The sequence below is a fragment of the Podarcis gaigeae genome, assembly GCF_964106915.1.
Source record: "Podarcis gaigeae genome assembly, chromosome: 8".
Classification (NCBI taxonomy): domain Eukaryota; kingdom Metazoa; phylum Chordata; class Lepidosauria; order Squamata; family Lacertidae; genus Podarcis; species Podarcis gaigeae.
In genome coordinates this window covers 72221075-72238760 of record NC_139684.1, presented here as the reverse complement: position 1 = coordinate 72238760, position 17686 = coordinate 72221075, and the positions used below count along the sequence as shown (strand labels likewise).

At 46.5% G+C, this 17686-nt stretch overlaps 1 protein-coding gene and 1 long non-coding RNA gene across 5 annotated transcripts; one reads left to right on the top strand and one right to left on the bottom strand.

Moving 5' to 3' along the window:
* The first annotated feature begins 680 nt into the window (after positions 1-680).
* LOC310850078 (FXYD domain-containing ion transport regulator 3-like) lies at positions 681-15233 on the top strand. 4 transcript variants are annotated; one of them, XM_083751190.1, is made up of 8 exons: positions 681-877; positions 10072-10138; positions 10392-10424; positions 10753-10776; positions 11208-11282; positions 12958-12994; positions 13200-13231; positions 15036-15233. In XM_083751190.1, the coding sequence occupies exons 2-8, from the start codon at positions 10096-10098 to the stop codon at positions 15053-15055; spliced, it is 264 nt and encodes an 87-aa protein (XP_083607316.1). In that variant the 5' UTR covers positions 681-877; positions 10072-10095; the 3' UTR covers positions 15056-15233. The 4 variants fall into 4 exon arrangements, with proteins under 4 accessions (XP_083607316.1, XP_083607318.1, XP_083607317.1 ...); XM_083751192.1 differs by lacking the exon at positions 681-877 and adding an exon at positions 1076-1188; XM_083751191.1 differs by lacking the exon at positions 681-877 and adding an exon at positions 2190-2349.
* LOC310850087 lies at positions 15192-17472 on the bottom strand. Its single transcript, XR_014567212.1, has 3 exons — positions 17368-17472; positions 15807-17127; positions 15192-15635 (listed from the first exon to the last, which is right to left on the bottom strand). It is a non-coding gene; the product is annotated as an uncharacterized lncRNA (long non-coding RNA).
* Between the last annotated feature and the right edge of the window lie 214 nt (positions 17473-17686).

Below are 17686 nucleotides of genomic sequence, written 5' to 3'. Positions count from 1 at the left end.
ATACAGCTTTCTCCATCACTCCCAACACTAGGCAGAAAGTGGCCGTACTCAACCAATGAGAGTCTATCTAGTGAAAATGGCTGAGAAGACTGAGCTGTGAATCAGGGAGCTCCAAATTCAAATCTTACCTTTGCTGAGATAATGAATAGCTGGGATGGGGAACTTGGTGGACTACAACTCCCATCAACCCCTGCTCATTGGCCACGCTGACTAGGGCTGATAGGCACTGAAGCCCAATAATTGTTGTTAGGACAAAAGGTGGTCAGAAGACCTACCAGCAAAAGAGAAAGGAGTACGTCAGGCATCTGTGAACACCTGTGTGGCAGACGGAAATCCAACAGATGCAGCGGTCTCCCTCATTATTCAAAACCTGTAGGGAAGTGGAGGAAGACCTGCAGCCCTCCAGGTGGAGTTGGGACACTAAACCTCCTCAAGCCAGCGTTGCCCACTGGCCAGGGGTGCTGTCCTAGCTAGCAGGCCACAGGTTCCTCACCCCTGCGAGATACACAAACGCTGCTATGAAAGGCACGGTTGTCTCAAGCCAGAGGAGGACCCCTATTTGAGGGGGTGAGTTGTGAAGGGAAACCGAGCGGCCCTGCCTCGTTTCCTACAAGGGAAGGGAAGGATCGAGGCGCCTCTCCGAGCTGGCAGGAGGCTGGAAGCTCCGGGTTGTCTGTTCCCTTGCAGAGGAAAGGCGAGGGGGCCAAGGCGGCCCTTCCCTTCCCCGCGGCAGCCAAACCTGTTCCTCCTCCTCCTCACCTGCCTTGGGTGTGGTCTGCGCTCAGGTCTGTTTAGTCAGGGAAAGGAGGGCCTCTCCCCGCCTCGGCTTTTTCCGGGTCGGGTTGGCTCGCCTGCATTTGGCCTTTCTGCAGACGGGGTGAGTAGAGGGGCCCTTTGGAAAGAAGAGGGGGGGGAGCAGGATCGGGACCCGGCCTCCTGGCGGAGGGGAAGGTTTGGTTGCCCACCGTGGGGCTCTCTTGCAACCCCCGGCTTGGGCGCGGCTGCCCCAGGCTTGCACTTTGCTCTCTTTTACCAAGGTAGAGAAAAAGAGCATCGTGCGCTCCTTGCGTGTGCGCGCGGCTGTTTCTGAGCAGAGCTGCCAAGCTGAAAGTTCTCCCCTGAAATTAGGGCCGCCTGGGAATTGTTCAGCGAAAAGAGCAGTTCATCTGACCAGGTCCTGGCAGCTCTGTAAGACCCGAATAAGCGTGTTCTTTGTATCTCTCTCTCTCTCTCTGCAAAAAAAAAAAAAAAGCAAGCGGGGAGCGCTTCTCCGAGAGCTGCTTTAACTCACGAAGCAAAACAAAAACATCAATCATGATGCGCATTAAAAGTATGGTAGCTTTCTGTGCTTCATCCTAGTTTCCCTTTTCTAGAGACCAGCTGCTCCATGCTAGCCCTTATTTCAGATGGGCTTATACAAAAATAGTGTGTTTATGCCTACATGGTTTCTCTAAGGGGGTAAAACCCAGCATTGCCCTGGATTTTGGATGAGCACAATTCTGTCCCTTTATGGGAGGCTGAGGGAGGGACTGGTTCCAGCCCGTGCCACCCCTGGCCGCCTTGTGGGTAACCTGTTGCCTTTGTTGTGCAGACATTTTATTTGCCTGATCCGTTTGACATAGATTGGCACTTGTGTGGCTGCTCCTTAGTTATGGTAGGGAAGGGGCATAATTTTGGAGCGGCCGCCATGAGCAAAGCTGGGATGTGCCCTTCCCATTGGAACTGATCTTGATCTGGAAGCAACAACTGGTGTGGTTTTGAATCACTTGTGTGGGATCCAGGCCTCTTCCTAGAGGGAAGCAGTTCCGTTTGGAAGCTGTTATAATTGTGGGGACAAAAAGAGGCAGAAGTAATGAGCAGCTTGAACTTCAGAGCTGAAGTGAAGGCCCCACTGGGCTGCCAGGGCAATGGTGTGAAAGGGGGGGTTTCTCCATCTCTACATCTCAGTGGTGCAAATAGACCCCCTTTATGCCTGTTGCTGGCTGCAACTTAAAATGGCTGCATTCTACTTGATGCTGGAAATGTTAGTCAGGCTGGACTCCTTGACTGCAACAGGTTGCTTGGGAAATGTGCCTCCGTTCTCAGATGGTGGGCCATTGTGATGTGCTCCTCTTTGGAATGTGGCTGCCTGTGTGTCAGAAAGCACCTATTGGTTAGTGTCTGTGACCTCACCGACAATGAGAAGCCTGCTGGGGACTCAGCTGGCAAAGACGGATTCAGAAAGGAGCTGGAATTGAAAGGCAAACTGTCCCCTTCTTCTTCTCACATGGAATATGCATCTGCAGTTCAGATTTGAACCAGTCCTGAAAATTAATTATATACAGCTCCACAAAACAACTCCAGAACACCGTGAGTGACAAAAAAAATCCATGTTTTCATAGAAACACAAGGGCTTTGCCTTATAGATATGCACAGGTACACACACACACACACACACACAGAGAGAGAGAGAGAGAGAGAGAGAGAGTGAGTGAGTGTCTGGCAGAGGATCTTCAGACTTTGCTTTGAGACTTTGGTCCCATTTACACAGTACTTCAGTGTGTTTTGTGAGTCCCCAATTCATGCAAGATTCCTGCACTGCACGTAAACCAGTTGAATCTAATTCCTTTGTCGCAATGCAAATAATTGCTTCACTGCTGCTGATAGCTGAAAGAGCAAGACTAGTCAGTTCCCCAGGAGCTGGGGGGTAGGTTTCAGGAACTAATGGTAGTAATTATATAGCTGCCACTCTAGGTGCAGCCATGCAGTCTCTAGACAGGCACTATTTCTTGCAGGTAATGGCAGCAGTGTTTCTCAGAGGGTAGCAGGGACAAGACTTCTCAGTTTAGGTCTCAAAATAACCCTTCACTAGGCATGCTTGTAGGACTAGTCACCTTCTGCCTGGATATGTTAGCAAAGAAAATGTGCTTGCATGCCCATTCTTGAAATACTCATGCATTCCATATGCAAAATGGAATTATGCAAAACCGTGAATTGCAAAATTAGGAAGAAACTTCCTTTTGACATTTAAACAGCCATTTAAATTACTGAAGAGGCTTAATCCCTAAGCTACAGTAAGGTAACACTTTTATCAACCCTCCCCCCAAATGTCACAAAACAAGGCTGGGGATAGCAACAGAGCATGATAAGTTAAGGACTGCAACCCTCACTGGCTTCACCCATTGGAGAGAGGGTGATGGGAGTTGTAGTTCAGCAACATCTGGAGGGCCACAGGGTCCCCATCCCTGATTTGAGGCCCGCAGTTTGCAGTGATTTAAGCATCCCTGTGTTTTATAGGTTTTCTAGACTTTGACATTGTTGGTTTGTATTGCTTCCGTTTTGGCTGTCACTGCTTTTTGTGGTCCTTAGGAGAATGGATGCTTTTGGAAATAGGGTTTCTGGAATAAGGGGCAATCACTCATTTCTGTGGTCTGAAACAATGGATGGTCTCTTGAAATAGAAAGGTGCCTGTAGATTCACTGGTGTTGTTGAAGAGCTGTTCCTAATTCTGCTTATTATTTTTAAAGGCATCATCTTTGGGATGACGGGTTCTGCCCAGGAAGGGGAATTGGGGTGTTTTCATGCACGCTGTTGACTCGCATTTTGAAGACGGGGTTTGGGGTTTTCTGCTTCAGAGCTCTGTGTGTCTCGGGACATGCTTTTGGTCTTTCATTCAGTCCTGGTGCAACTTCATTTCAAATACAGTGGTACCTCATGTTAAGTACTTAATTCTTTCCGGAGGTCCGTACTTAACCTGAAATTGTTCTTAACCTGAAGCACCACTTTAGCTAATGGGGCCTCCTGCTGCTACACTGCCGGAGGCCGATTTCTGTTCTCATCCTGAAGCAAAGTTCTTAACCTGAAGCACTATTTCTGGGTTAGTGGAGTCTGTAACCTGAAGCGTATGTAACCTGAAGTACCACCGTAAAGACTGTTGCACCTTCAGAGGCAATAAGAACTGCTTCTGTGGTTGATGCAACAGTTCTCTGTGTGCAGGTAGTTGTTATCGTGGCCCCTGTAAAGCGGAGACCTTTTTATATCTCCAAGCTTTTAAAATCTCTTGTAAGCTTTAAGCAGTTTTGCACTCTGTTACTGTTTTTTTATGGTGTGTTTATTTACTTTTATTATTGGATTTTAAGTTACCACTTCTTGCAAACTGCAAACTTTGTTGTAGGGCGGCCTATGTAAATACTATAAATGTAGCTCAGGGCCAGAACACATCCCTTGCATGAGAAAGGTCCCAGGTTCAATCCTTGGAATCTCCTTTTGCAGGACTGCAAAAGACTTTTATGAACTCTGGAGCGCTGTTGTCAGTCATTGTCGACCAGCCTTTCCTAAGCAGCTGCAACCTTGTGTTCTCTGGATGTTGTTGGACTACAGCTCCCATGAGCTCTAGCCAGCATGGCTTAATGGCCAGGGATGATGGGAGTTGTAGTCCAAAACGTTGGAGGGCACCAGGATGAGGAATGCTGGTTTTAAATTACCCAAACTGCACCAACGCTCATTAATTTGTCTCATCCCTTTTAAAAGTATTCTACTGACCATTGCAATGTTCTGTGGCAGTGAATTCTGTTGCAGTACTAACAATGAACTTTTTGGCAAACCCCACATCTTTTAAAACCATGCTTCTGATTGAATCCTGAGCCTTTAAAAAATGTGCTTAATTTTGGGGCTAGAAGTCCCATAATGAGCCCTGGCTCTGAACGGAGCAGATTCCTTGAACTTGCCGAAACTTGTTTGCTTTTCATAATGCTGTCATAATGAGTTAGTGACTGGAGATTTCCAAGGAAGACATTGTTCTGTGACTTGCCAATCAGATTATTGCCTTGGCACCCAATGAATTTGGACGCAGGAGGTGCAGCTACATTCAGCATTCCTTGCAATATTGCTCTCCGTCCTGAGCTGTCCATTAATAAACCATTTGTTTCTGAGATTTGTTTCCTGCATCACATTTGTGACGGCTCTAATCTGTTTCCCACTGGCACAAGGTAGGTACCGAGTAGTTAGTGCTTATATGTTCTAAGGCAGGGGTAGTCAACCTAGTGCTCTCCAATTTCTGCTGGACTGAACTCCCATCAGTCCCAGCCAACATGGCCGGAGCTAATGGGACTTGTAGTTCAACAGTATCTGGAGGGCATTGCATTGGTTACTGCTGTTCAGTGGCGTCTGAATCTGTAGAATTTATGTGAAAGGCCATTAACTACTCTTTGTAGCCATTCCACAATAAGCACATAGCTCCTTCTGCCTCTGTGGTCTGGGTAATGTGTTTTCCCAGTCCAGCTCCAACATTCTCCCCAGAGTTGCTTTTCAACTCAGTTTCTCAGGTTCCTGGGAGCTTTCTTGGGCCATATTGATGCATGGATCTCTTCAGGTGCACTTATCTTCAACATTTGACCCTTCCTCAGTGAAGCTACTCTTCAGGAGGCACCAGCTGGGGGACCCCCAAGGGAGGTCCCTGAGGAAGGAGGCTCAGAGCCCAGGGATTGGTGGTAGGACACTGAGGAGAGGTCAGAGGGGGATGATGGGGAGGAGGTGCTGGATGCTGAAGGGACAACAAGTTTTAGCGAGCAGGAGGAACCTGTGACAGGGAGCAGGCTGAAGCAGACGAGAATCCCTGGAGTCTCCATCTCCTGCTGTGATAAGCTCCTCCACCCACTGGTCTCCAAGAAATAATAAGCAGGATAATGAGGACACTGGAAGAGAGAAAAGAGGTGTGCAGACACAGTTTGAGACTGCTTGGGAAACTCCTCCAGGAGCCTTGGAAGGGACGGAAGACAGTTCTGTGCCATTTCTTGAATCAAGAGTTAACTTCACTGCCAACAAGAGAGCCTTGCGCCTTTTGTGCTGACTGCATCTGACTCCAGCCCTGACCCTGCTGGGAGTAGCTTGTGCCTCTTGATGGAGTAGATTCAGGGTCTCCAGCTGTTTTTGGACTACAGTTCCCATCATCCCTGACCACTGGTCCTGGTAGCTAGAGATGATCAGCGTTATAGTCCAAAATCAGTTGGAGACCAAAGTTTGGGAAACTCTGGAGTAGAGTGTGGGCGGGGGGAGCAGCAGGCCAGAGGTCTTCCAGACCCCTCTATTCAGCCCTTGTTCTCCCCAGCCCATGTTCCTTCGGACCACCCCCCTCACTGTCATTATGCCCCTTACAGCAAAGGCAGGTCTAGCGGAGTGCAACCAATTCGGTCGCACCAGGCACAGGAATTCTAGGGTGCTGCAACTATGATGTCCAGTGTAAGTCGAGAGATGGAGGGGCTGCTGGATTTTGTCGTTGCACAGGGCTCCACTGAAATTTGAGATGCCAAGGTCTGCCACAGCTTATGGGGAAACTCTTTTCTCATTCCCATTATTTATAAATGCATGTTTAGATATTTGTGCTTGGTGACACTTTCCTTCTGCCACCCATTCCCTTAGAATGTTTTAAAGACTCCTCGTAGCCTAGATGTGAGATTGAAACCAACACTGGAGTCAGAATGAGTAAGGTGGTTTATCAGGGGGATGTTATGTACATAAGGGGACACTGGTATTTATTTTGGGGGTCTTAAATATGCTTGGGACGCGGGTGGCGCTGTGGGTTAAAGCCTCAGCGCCTAGGACTTGCCGATCGAAAGGTCGGCGGTTCGAATCCCCGCGGCGGGGTGTGCTCCCGTTGCTCGGTCCCAGCGCCTGCCAACCTAGCAGTTCGAAAGTACCCCCGGGTGCAAGTAGATAAATAGGGACCGCTTTCTAGTGGGAAGGTAAACGGCGTTTCCGTGTGCAGCTCTGGCTCGCCAGATGCAGCTTTGTCACGCTGGCCACGTGACCCGGAAGTGTCTTCGGACAGCGCTGGCCCCTGGCCTCTTGAGTGAGATGGGCGCACAACCCCAGAGTCTGGCAAGGGGTACCTTTACCTTTACCTTTAAATATGCTTGGTGATAGTTTCCAAGGGCTCGAGAAATGCTGTTACTCACCCAGCTTCCAGGTGGCTTTTTGCCTTCGGTTCCCTAAACATTCACTCCAGCCAAAGTTACTCACAACCCTGTTCTGCTACTGGGGATTAGGGCGGGGCAATATATCAATATATTGTCCAAAACCAGTTTGAAGTTCACACCGTGATATTTGTTTTGGAATTTTTGACCTGGCAATATATCACTATTCATGGGGGTTGTTTGTGTGTGCTATGCAAAAATCATGATGTGGGAAAAGCCACGAAGCCAGCCAATGTCTCTGCATAGCACCATCCTTATTTCGGTATCATGATATAGTCATACCTCGGAAGTCAAACAAAATCCATTCTGGAAGTCCGTTCGACTTCCAAAATGTTCGAAAACAAAAGTGCGGCTTCTGATTGGCTGCAGGAAACTCCTGCAGCCAATCGGAAGCTGCAGAAGCCCCTTCGGATGTTTGGGTCCCAAAAGAATGTTTGAAAACCGGAACACTCACTTACGGTTTTTGATCATTTGGGAGCCAGAACGTTCGACTTCTAAGGTGTTCGGGAGCCGAGGTATGACTGTATTGCGATGTTTAGCTGATGATATATCATGATGTTGAAAACCAGATATTGCCCAGCCCTAGTGAGGACAATCTTCCTCTGACCCCAAAGCCCTTGCAGTTGTACTTCTGCCTACAGGGAAACAGTTTAGCTGTTTCTTAAAACCCAGTTGCGTAATCTTCTGGTCAGACCTTTTCTCAAGGCTCCCTCTCAGCCTAACACAGCCACCAGCTCCCTTCTTCTGTTCTTCACCAGCAACAGCTTAATATTAAGGCCTCAGCTATCCACTTCTCCCTCAGCTTTCCCACCCCTCGTCAGCTTTAGCAGTTGGTGTTCTTTTTCCCAACTGACAGTTAACTTGCCCTTTCTTCACTGACTAGAACCTCCAGCCAATCACAGCCTGTTATTTCCCAGGCCAACCAGAATGAGTTTACCTGATCCAGGTGACTCACTGTCTCTCTCCCTCCTAATAGAAGCTGTTGCCAGAGAGGTACTACTAACAGTAACATAGCAGCCCAAGGCCTCAAACATTTGGTACTTCCACTCTGACATCAACAAGTAGAGGCAGCACCTTTTTGGCTTCTGCAAAACGCTGGATTTGGGCTTTGCTGAAAGCGTTTGCTATGAAGAGGCTGGAACTAATTTTATTAGTGCTCTGTCTCGGCATCACACAGTTGACTTTAGTCCACTCTTTCCAAAAGAATTTGTAAATATTTCTCAGTAAAGTACCATCCCTTACGTATTTGCTTTACTCTGCTCTCCCTGCCACACGCTGTGAGTGACAGTCTAAATGCCACTGAGGACTAGCTGCCATCTGATTAAATGATTCTAATCCTGTAACCATCACCCTGTTCTCCCAACTTACACCTGCTTTTCACAGTTCTGTCTCTTTAAGACAATATCCTTCTTCCTGTCCCCAATCTTCTGGTGCTGTAGCTTGCTTGACTGCCCTGTTGATCCATAAACATTGGAGTAACTTGTAACTGGAAAACACTTTCTATTTACTTATCTCTAGCATCAGGTTTTTTGGCCCTTCTGGGCACCCTGGAGGTCTAAAGCAATGCTAAGAATGTATGTTTGGTTTGGAATGTTCTGTCCTAATTTTGTTTTCTGATTGGCTTGGGTAACCCTGTAGAGTTCTGAATGCCACCCAAGTACAGACCGCTTTTGCTTGTTGCGCTTCACTCTCTTTCAGTACAGTGGTACCTCGAGTTACATATGCTTCAGGTTACATACGCTTCAAGTTACAGACTCCGCTAACCCAGAAATAGTACCTCGGGTTACGAACTTTGCTTCAGGATGAGAACAGAAATCGTGTGGTGGCCGTGCGGCAGCAGCGGGAGGCCCCATTAGCTAAAGTGGTGCTTCAAGTTAAGAACAGTTTCAGGTTAAGAACGAACCTCTGGAACGAATTAAATACTTAACCTGAGGTTGTACTGTAGGGATGATTTTTAGAAGACATCTGAAGCAAGCCCTGTTTAGGGATGCTTTTAATGTTTGACGCATTACTGTATTTTAATATTTTGTTGGAAGTCGCCCAGAGTGGCTGGGGAAGCCCAGCCAGATGGGCGGGGTATAAAAAATAATATTATTATTTTGTGTAAAATACAACGTCCCCCCCCCCCCCATCTCTTGCGACTGGTTGGCATCTGCTTTCTAGAGTCTTGCGCAAGAAGATTTCCCCATCACGTACTGCCTGGTCTTGAATGCAAAGCATACACTATATCACTGAGCTAAATAAGGTTGTGTTGCTGGCCAACCCAGCAATGGAATCTGCAAAGAATTTGGCAGTGGGCACATTATCACAGAGGATAGGGCTGTTCCATCTTCACTGTCAGGGGCATAGTGAGGATTTTGGTTGGTGGGGCAAAAGGTTTTTTGAGCTTTTTTTGGGGGGGGGTAGATTGCCCCCTAAAGCTTCTGCTGGGGTGGGGCAGAGCCTCAGTTAATTGAGTACTTTAAATGCTTTTCAAATTTTTTTGTAGAAAATGGGGGGGTGCCCCCCCCACCCCACCCCCTCGGCTACACCCATGGTCAGTTGGGTTCAAGTCCAGCTTTCAAGCTTTTCGTAGGCATCAGTTTGGCAATTGTTTAGGGAAGGTTTTAATGTTTGATCTTGTATCGTGTTTTAAATATTTTGTTGGGAGCCGCCCAGAGTGGCTGGGGAAACCCAGCCAGATGCGCGGGGTATTAATAATAATAATAATAATAATAATAATAAATATTGTGAGAACAAGTTTCCTTGGGCCTTCTTACATTCTTAAAGGCAGGGAGAGGGCTGAGAGATTTTCGCAGGGAAGCTTAATCCATTTGCCGCCTCAGCCTCTGGGAGAAGTGGGGCACAAATGGAACAAATGTTCTTGTGAATGGCATATATATATATACAGTTCCATTCTAGTCCCAAGGATATGGCCTGAAGACATGTGAGGCCACCACTCTTGCTGAAGCTAAGCAGGTCTGGGTTGGGTCTGTTCTTGGATGGGAGACTGCTTAAGAAGGAAGTACATGTACGCTGCCTTGGTTTGGGGGGGAGAAGTCATGGGGTGGAGAGGCAGGGTATAAATACTGGAAAAACTAGAAAACTAAATGAATTCTCTCCATCTTCTTTCCTCACAAAGCTCTGCTTATCCCTACAAACCAATATGAAACCCACCACCATGGAGATCCTGCTGCTTCTCTTGGCTGGTAAAGTTCTCAGAATTGTCCTCTCATCTTCTGCTCCCTTCCCTTCCCCAGCCCCGTGAAGCTGGCACTGAAGCGGGTGCCTGTATCTTAATGCTGTTCAGGGCCAATGAGAGCTGTGGGTGGAATGCCCTTCCACAACCTAACCATGTTAGGCTTCTGCACTGCAAAGGGCAGCTGTGAGAAGGGAACTGAAAGCTGGGGAGCTGTAGTTATGCTATCAAATTACAATAACTCTTTTCATTTTCTTCTGTAGCGTTCCCTGTCCTGGGAGCCAATGATCCTACTGGTGAGTAGCTGTCGGTACCCCATGTTTGTTTTTGGTTATTTTGTATATACTGCTATAGTTGTGGCAAAGGGGCTCCTTAACAAGGATGGAGAACCTGTAGTCTTTCAAATGTTGGACTTCCAACACCAGTTGGCATGGCCAATGTTCAGAATGGCTCTGGAACACAATACCTTGAGGACCATTTCTCTCCATATGAACCAACCCAGACCCTGAGATCTTTGTGTTCAAAGAACAGTCAGCAACACACCTGGGTTCTTAGAAGAGGGCTGTTTTGAGGTGTGAATCCTTAGGATAGGATGTTCTAACGTCTTTCTTCCTCTCTCTTCAGATCCAAACAGCCCCTTTTATTATGGTAAGTTTGAGTCATTCTTGGCAGCACCGTATAATCCATCCTGAATCTTCTGGCCAAGAGCAATTGTACATAAACAGATGGCGTACTTGTTTACAATAGGAAGGAATTGCCATGTTTCATTTGTCTTGTGTGCAAGAGTGCTAATCGTACATTGGAACACATCCACCCCAGCTCCTTGAAACCCTTAGTCCTATTCTGTATTTACCCCCTGCAACCCCTGATCACAACTACAAGTTCTTCTAAATGTTTCCCACTGAGTAGTTCCTTAAGACAACTCTTCCATAACTCTCTGCCTAATAAAAATCACCAGAACATCCCTGATTGGTGGATATTGAGTGGGTGGGAAAGAGGTTTATAGATTAGTGGGAGAGAATGGAGTGAAGATGCAAGTATCCTAGACAAGACCAAACCTCTCCTCTTTCCTCCTGCAGACTGGTACTCGCTGCGTGTTGGCGGTTTGATCGTTGCTGGTGTACTCTGTTTTCTGGGAATTGTTATCCTGCTGAGTAAGTGAATGCAGAAATTTGTGGGGTGGGAGGGAGGAAGCGTTGGTTTAGAGGCTATTGGCAATTGCTTATACAGTTTGGCTTCGCTCTCGCTTAGGTGCTAAATCTGTGTCTGGGCTATACCACTGCAGTGCAGAGATGTGTGAGCACCACCAATTATCCTTCCATGCAGAAAACTGGCACATTCTATAGAAAGCTAGGCTTAGAACATTTCTGTCATAAGAGGTCTGTTCTGTGTGGAGGAGCATGCAATCATAGGTGCCTTCACCCTGCGGCATTTTATTCATTTGCAAAAAAAAAATTACACTGCCCATCATGCAGATCTTAAGGCAGATCACAATAGCAATGAATTATTATTTAATTATTATTTATTGAATGCATACCCCAGCCTTCCTCCAAAAGGAGTCCTGGGTGGCAGTATGAAGTGTTTCAGCCACAGACACCCGATTGATTGATTGATTGATTGATTGATGTTCATTCACATATATTTTCAGTGCTGCTATTCAGATAGAATGGTTTCCACTGTGATTCTGCACCCATAGTAACAGCAACAGTAAAATCATTTTAGAAAATGAAATACATATGCTGCTTCAGTTTAGGCTCGTCTTTAGAGAGAACCTTATCGCTCACTGTCCAAGTACCCCTGCCGCCGCAGCACGATTTTTTTTGACAGATAATACCCAGCTAAGTTAAAATCTGAGTAGACCCATTAAGTAGACCCAACTAAGTTAAAATCTGAGTAGACCCATTGAAACGAATGTACCCAAGTTAACCGTGTCCTTTAATTTCAGTATGTCAGCTGTGAGCATGACTAACAATGGATACAACTCAATACGTCTATTATTTTTGTATTTACTTACTAAGAATGGCTTGGGTCCAATATTCTCTGCCTGCTATCACAAGGCCGAGTTCCAGCATTGAGCAACAGAGGGATCCAGTGCCATGGATTCTGCAATCTATAGTGCAATGACATTACCAGCAACCTGCTGTTGCATTTTCTTGTGCAGCACAGTTGCTCTGGAACAAAGCATTTTTGTAGTGGAACAAGTACTGTGTACCTTTTAAGTGACTTTAACTTAGTACTACATTGGATACAACCCATCATCCTCTGGCAGAGTGATTTTTGCTCTTCAAACAGAGCAGCAAATGGATAGTTATTTAATTTATTATTGTCGTATTTTTTACTACCAGGAGAAGCAGTTGTGGAATAACTTGATCAGTCTTGTCTACTGACAACCTTAACTTGGAAAGGGGGGGCACTGTTTTGGGAAGGGGAACACAACATATCCCACTTTGAGCCAGCTCCATCACACAGAGATACCATATATCAGATCAACCATTGGCCTCTGTAGCCTATGGCAGCTTTCTGTAACTGGGAGCCCTGGTCTACAACTCCCCCCTTCCCTCTACTGACTGTGGCTGATGGAAGTTGTAGTCGAAAACATCCAAAAGGCAGCCAATTGGGGAAGGCTAGCCTAGAGTCTCTGTGGCTGCAGCTCTCCAAATATCTCAGGCCACGGTCTTCCCTGCCCACCCCTGCTCCCTGAGATGCCAGAGGGCCGGGGCAGGTCTCACTTCCCCGTGCAAACCTTATGCAAGACACCTGCATTTTGTCAGCCGCTGCTGATGGCTAATTTGCCAAATCCTTATGCTGTTTTTCATTCTCTCTTCCCAGGTGGAAAGTGCAAATGCAAACCTAAGAGGAAAAACAGGTATGATGAAATCGCTCCCATAGGTCGTAGGGTAGCAGGAGGGAGGTGGCAGGCACTGTGGGTGGCAAATTAATAGGTGGCAAACTTGAAGGGGTATGATTCTGAAGAAAGTAAAGTCCTATTCTAGCGATCTTAAAACTGGAAGGAGGAATGTTGATGATGGTCTGTGGCTTCAACCTTATTAACTTGTCCTCTTCCTTTGTAGTGTCCACACCATGCAAAAGCTCCCGCTTGCAGGTAATTGCTCTTTGGGGATGGAGAAGTGATTGGAGGGGGGGAGAGAGTCTACTGAAAATGCCATTATTCACCCCTGCTGGGGACTGCAAAGATTAGCATTTCTTGAAGCGGATCATGGGTGGAATGCGAAGCTGCTGCAACTTCAGCCTGGAAGCCTGAGTGGCCTCCATCGCATGCACCAGGCCAATGGAGAACAGAGGTCCCAAATGAAATTTCTAAGCGGGAATAGTTTTTGCAGCAGAAAAGAGAACCGTGAAAATGCTTGCAGCATCTGGGCATGAAATACCATATGGCCATTACCTCCAGAACTGTCATGTAAAGAATCCCAATCCTGTGTTGCCGGTTTTAAAAAAGTGCTGTGCCCTGCCCCTTGTTGGAATCCACCCTGTGAGAAGGGTATTGTGAGGGAGATGATGGGAGAGCAGAGGGGTGCATTTAACTATTTTGCCCTCTGGTGGTAGCTGCAGAGTTGGCTTGGCTGCAGTGTTGCCTGAGCAGGAGGCTTTTTTTGGCTTGCGAAAGATGCCATCAGATCTTTGCCCTGAAGCAAAACCCAAGGTACATTTGCAACGGCTGTGGAAATAATTACCCACCCATCGCCATACAGTTCCAGAGCGGGTCACAACAATGTAGAATACTACAGTGGTACCTTGGTTCTCAAACTTAATCCATTTCAGAAGTCCGTTCCAAAACCAAAGCATTCCAAAACCAAGGCGCGCTTTCCCATAGAAAGTAATGCAAAAAGGATGAATCTGTTCCAGACTTTTAAAAGCAACCCCTAAAACAGCAATTTATCATGAATTTTACTATCTAATGAGACCATTGATCCATAAAATGAAAGCAATAAACAATGTACTGCAGTCACACAATCATTCAATCAATCAGTTGCTAAACCAGGTTCCAGAGAGTCACAAAAAAAATGAGCCGCAAAACAAAAATGCAAAATAAATAGCAAAAACAGACAGATCTCAGCATAACACTCAAAACGGAAGTGTGGGACTCAAATCAGAAGTGTAATACTCAAAATGGAGCATGTTCGGCTGAAAAAAGTTCACAAACCGGAACACTTACTTCCGGGTTTGCAGTGTTTGGGTTCTAAGTTGTTTGAGTACCAAGGCATTTGAGAACCAAGGTACCACTTTACATTAAAAACACTCTGAAAAAAAGTTACAGTCTGAGCTAGAGGAGATCCCAAAATATATGTATCGTGCCAAAGGCAAGGGTGAAGAGATGCCTTCAGCCTACAATGAAGGCTGGATAATGAAGGTGCCAGGCACTCTTCTGTGAGGAGGGAATTCCACAACTTAGGGGCTGCCCTGGTGAATGCCTTCTCATAAGACACACAAACAAATTTTTTTTTAAAAAAATCTAAGGGCCATGGAATGACCAAGAGGGTCTCCTCTGCTGATCTTAACACCTGAGGGGGTCTGTAGGGAAGGAGGGCATCTTTTGGATATTTAGGGGCCTAAGTCGTTTGGGGCTTCAAACACTACAGTGAGCACAGCGAATTGGGCACAGAAGTGAACTGGTAACCAGTTACAAGGATTGTATTCACACACGCACACACACACAACTAAAGTGAAACTTGGAGGTTTTTTGTGAGGCAAAACATTGAACTTTTGAGGGAAGTGTGTTAATAACACCAGTAAAAATGGTGTGTGTGTGTTCATGTGCACACTTTGTTCAGCACAGGTTTGGGCAAAGGAAGGTAGACAGTTCTGAATTCTGCTTTGGCAAGAGGAAGGTATCTTAAATATGCTGTGCTATCTCGTTCTCCCTCTCTCTGTGTCTCTCTCTCCTGTAGGAGAAACCAGTGAATGCTGAGTGAAGATAATGACTGCTCCCACTAACATACCAGCCATACCTGACTCCTCTCTCAATTGATGTAACACACTGGATCTTTCAATTTTTTTTGGGCTCTCACACCTGTATTAGGTTTTGTTTTGTTGGTTTTTTTAAAAAAAAAGAGACAAAAAATAAAATTCTGGTGTTTTTCCTGAAATTGATGGTCTTGGGCTATGCAAAGATGATTCTGATTTAAGGCAGCAATGAGGGTCCTCTCTCTCTCTCTCTCTCTCTCTCTCTCTCTCTCTCGCCCTTGGGACAATTCCCAGACCACCTGCTCCTCCAAGGCCACTCCCCGGCCTTTCCTCACATCCACCTTGTGTGCTTTTGCCAGGCTGGAATATGTCCTTGAACTTGAACAATGCCTCTTGCTAGCCTGGAGGGGAGGACAAAAAGAAGTGTATGAAGTCTACTGTACAAAAAAGTTGTGTCCATGTTTATCCTTGGTCCCATATGACATGTGATCCTTGGAAGGCTGCCCAAATGGGGATATGGTGGCCCTCAGGTTGAATTAAGGCCCAGTCACAAGGTGGCATGTCCAGAGACCAGAAGTACACCACTTACCGTATTTTTTGCACCATAACACTCACTTTTTTCCTCCTAGAAAGTAAGAGGAAATGTCTGTGCGTGTTATTGAGGGAATGCCTACGGGTGGCATGCCTACGGATTTTCCTCCTCTAAATACTATGTGCGTGTTATGGTCGGGTGCGTGTTATAGAGCGAAAAATACGGTAAATTTAGCTGTTGTTGCTATACCATGAAAGAGGGGAAGCCCAGTCTTCAAAGGTTGGTGCCTTTGCCTGTAGAAATTCCCACCGATTTAGTCAGCATGTGAGGATGTTGCATGTAGGACATGAGACTGGAGGGAGGGAGGCTTGTGTCTTGCAAGGAAGCATGGGCCATTTCCAAGAGTGCTATCCCATGTTCTAAGACAGGAGTGGGGAACCTATGGGCCTTCAGCTGTTGTTGGGACTCACAACTCCTGTACAGATTCAGACCATTGGTCCAGCTAGGCTGGCAGTGTCTATGCTCCATTAGCAGCTGTCCAGGGTTTCAGACACAGTCTTTCTCCCAGTCCTACCTAGAGATGACAGCGATTGAACCTGTGACCTTCAACATGCAAAGCAGATGCTCAGCCACAGCCCTTCCCTAAATTGAAAGGATCACATCTGTAGGGCCTCACCCTGTTTCAGTGTCTTACAAGCTGCATGGAGCCTGGAAGCTGAAATCATTTCTGGTTTACACAATTCACAGTTTTGCAGATTTGTAGTTCATCACCAAGGCACCGTGTCTCTTAGTGGCAGCCCAATGGCACCTCTGGAATTTACTTCCTTGCGATCTCCACTAGACTTGCTGTCTGTGGACACTGGTTCCAAACACTTTTGTTTCTTAATTGCAAGGCATTTCTTGAACAATTTTCTGCTGGCTGAATGTTTACAGCTGATACGCTTCCAAATGTTGCTTACTGTGATGTACTCTGGCTTAATTGCTTTGAGCTGTAAGCCACTTTGGGAGGGTTTTGTCCTAAAAGGCAAGATACAGCTATCCAGAAATGAAGTGTATAATAATAAAGCATGTTGTACAGAGCAAACTCTCCTTTATATTGCTGCCTGTATGCATGCGAGGCTACGAGAAAGATCCCAGTAGAAGGAAAAGCAACGCTAACATCACAGGACCCAGACTTTATAGTTTTGTATAGTAGATCTCTGCAGCTTTCTCTTCATTTGACAATTTATGGATGCGTCTCTGCGGTTCTTAAATCCTTGAATATGAAGGTTTGGGAAGCATGTGTATTCCTGCAACGAATTAAATCCAGAGGCACTAGAATGATGGCCTCGAATGGATCTTGCACAAGTAAAAGAAGCAGCGCCGTCAGCAACTTTGGCATGGCTTGTGGATGGATTCTCTGTCCAGTTTGGTCAAGGCGTGATGAAACTGCAGGTTTGTGAAGCTGGGAATTACGTAACCAAGATTATGATTTTTATCTTGGTCCACCTTAAGGTATCAACTGCTCCTTGAACTTTAATCACGATAATAAACATGAGCATCTGCTGAGAGCCAGTGTGGTGTAGTGGTTAAGAGCGGTGGACTCGTAATCTGGTGAACCGGGTTCGCTTCCCCGCTCCTCCACATGCAGCTGCTGGGTGACCTTGGGCCAGTCACACTTCTCTGAAGTCTCTCAGCCTCACTCACCTCACAGAGTGTTTGTTGTGGGGGAGGAAGGGAAAGGAGAATATTAGCCGCTTTGAGACTCCTTCAGGTAGTGATAAAGCAGGATATCAAATTCAAACTCCTCCTCCTCCTTCCGTTTCAGAATTGGTTCTAGCTTTGTACATCCTCCAGCCAACATGGCGACTTCTGGATGTTGCTGAACTGCAACTCCCATCAGCCCCAGGGAGCCTATCCATAGCCAGGAATTACGTGAGTCGTCCGCAGCATGGGGAGGACCAAAGGTTTCTTATGCCTGCTGTACCCAGTAGCAGAGGCACCAGTGCCAGTGGCTAGGGATCACGATTGGACAGTGTTTTTGTGCTCATGTCTTGCTGGAAACCAGTGCATTTTGCTGGCCACTTTGGGAACACAATATTGGGATTAGGTGGGCCTTTGGCC

Excerpts from the sequence above, each read along its gene's own strand:
- LOC310850078 (XM_083751189.1), top strand. The coding sequence starts at position 7,878 with ATGAGTTTACCTGATCCAGGTGACTCACTGTCTCTCTCCCTCCTAATA. Across the intron at positions 7,944-10,071 it reads TAGAAGCTGTTGCCAGAGAG|CTCTGCTTATCCCTACAAAC; the intron begins GTACTACTAACA and ends TTCCTCACAAAG. Across the intron at positions 12,995-13,199 it reads AAACCTAAGAGGAAAAACAG|TGTCCACACCATGCAAAAGC; the intron begins GTATGATGAAAT and ends CTTCCTTTGTAG.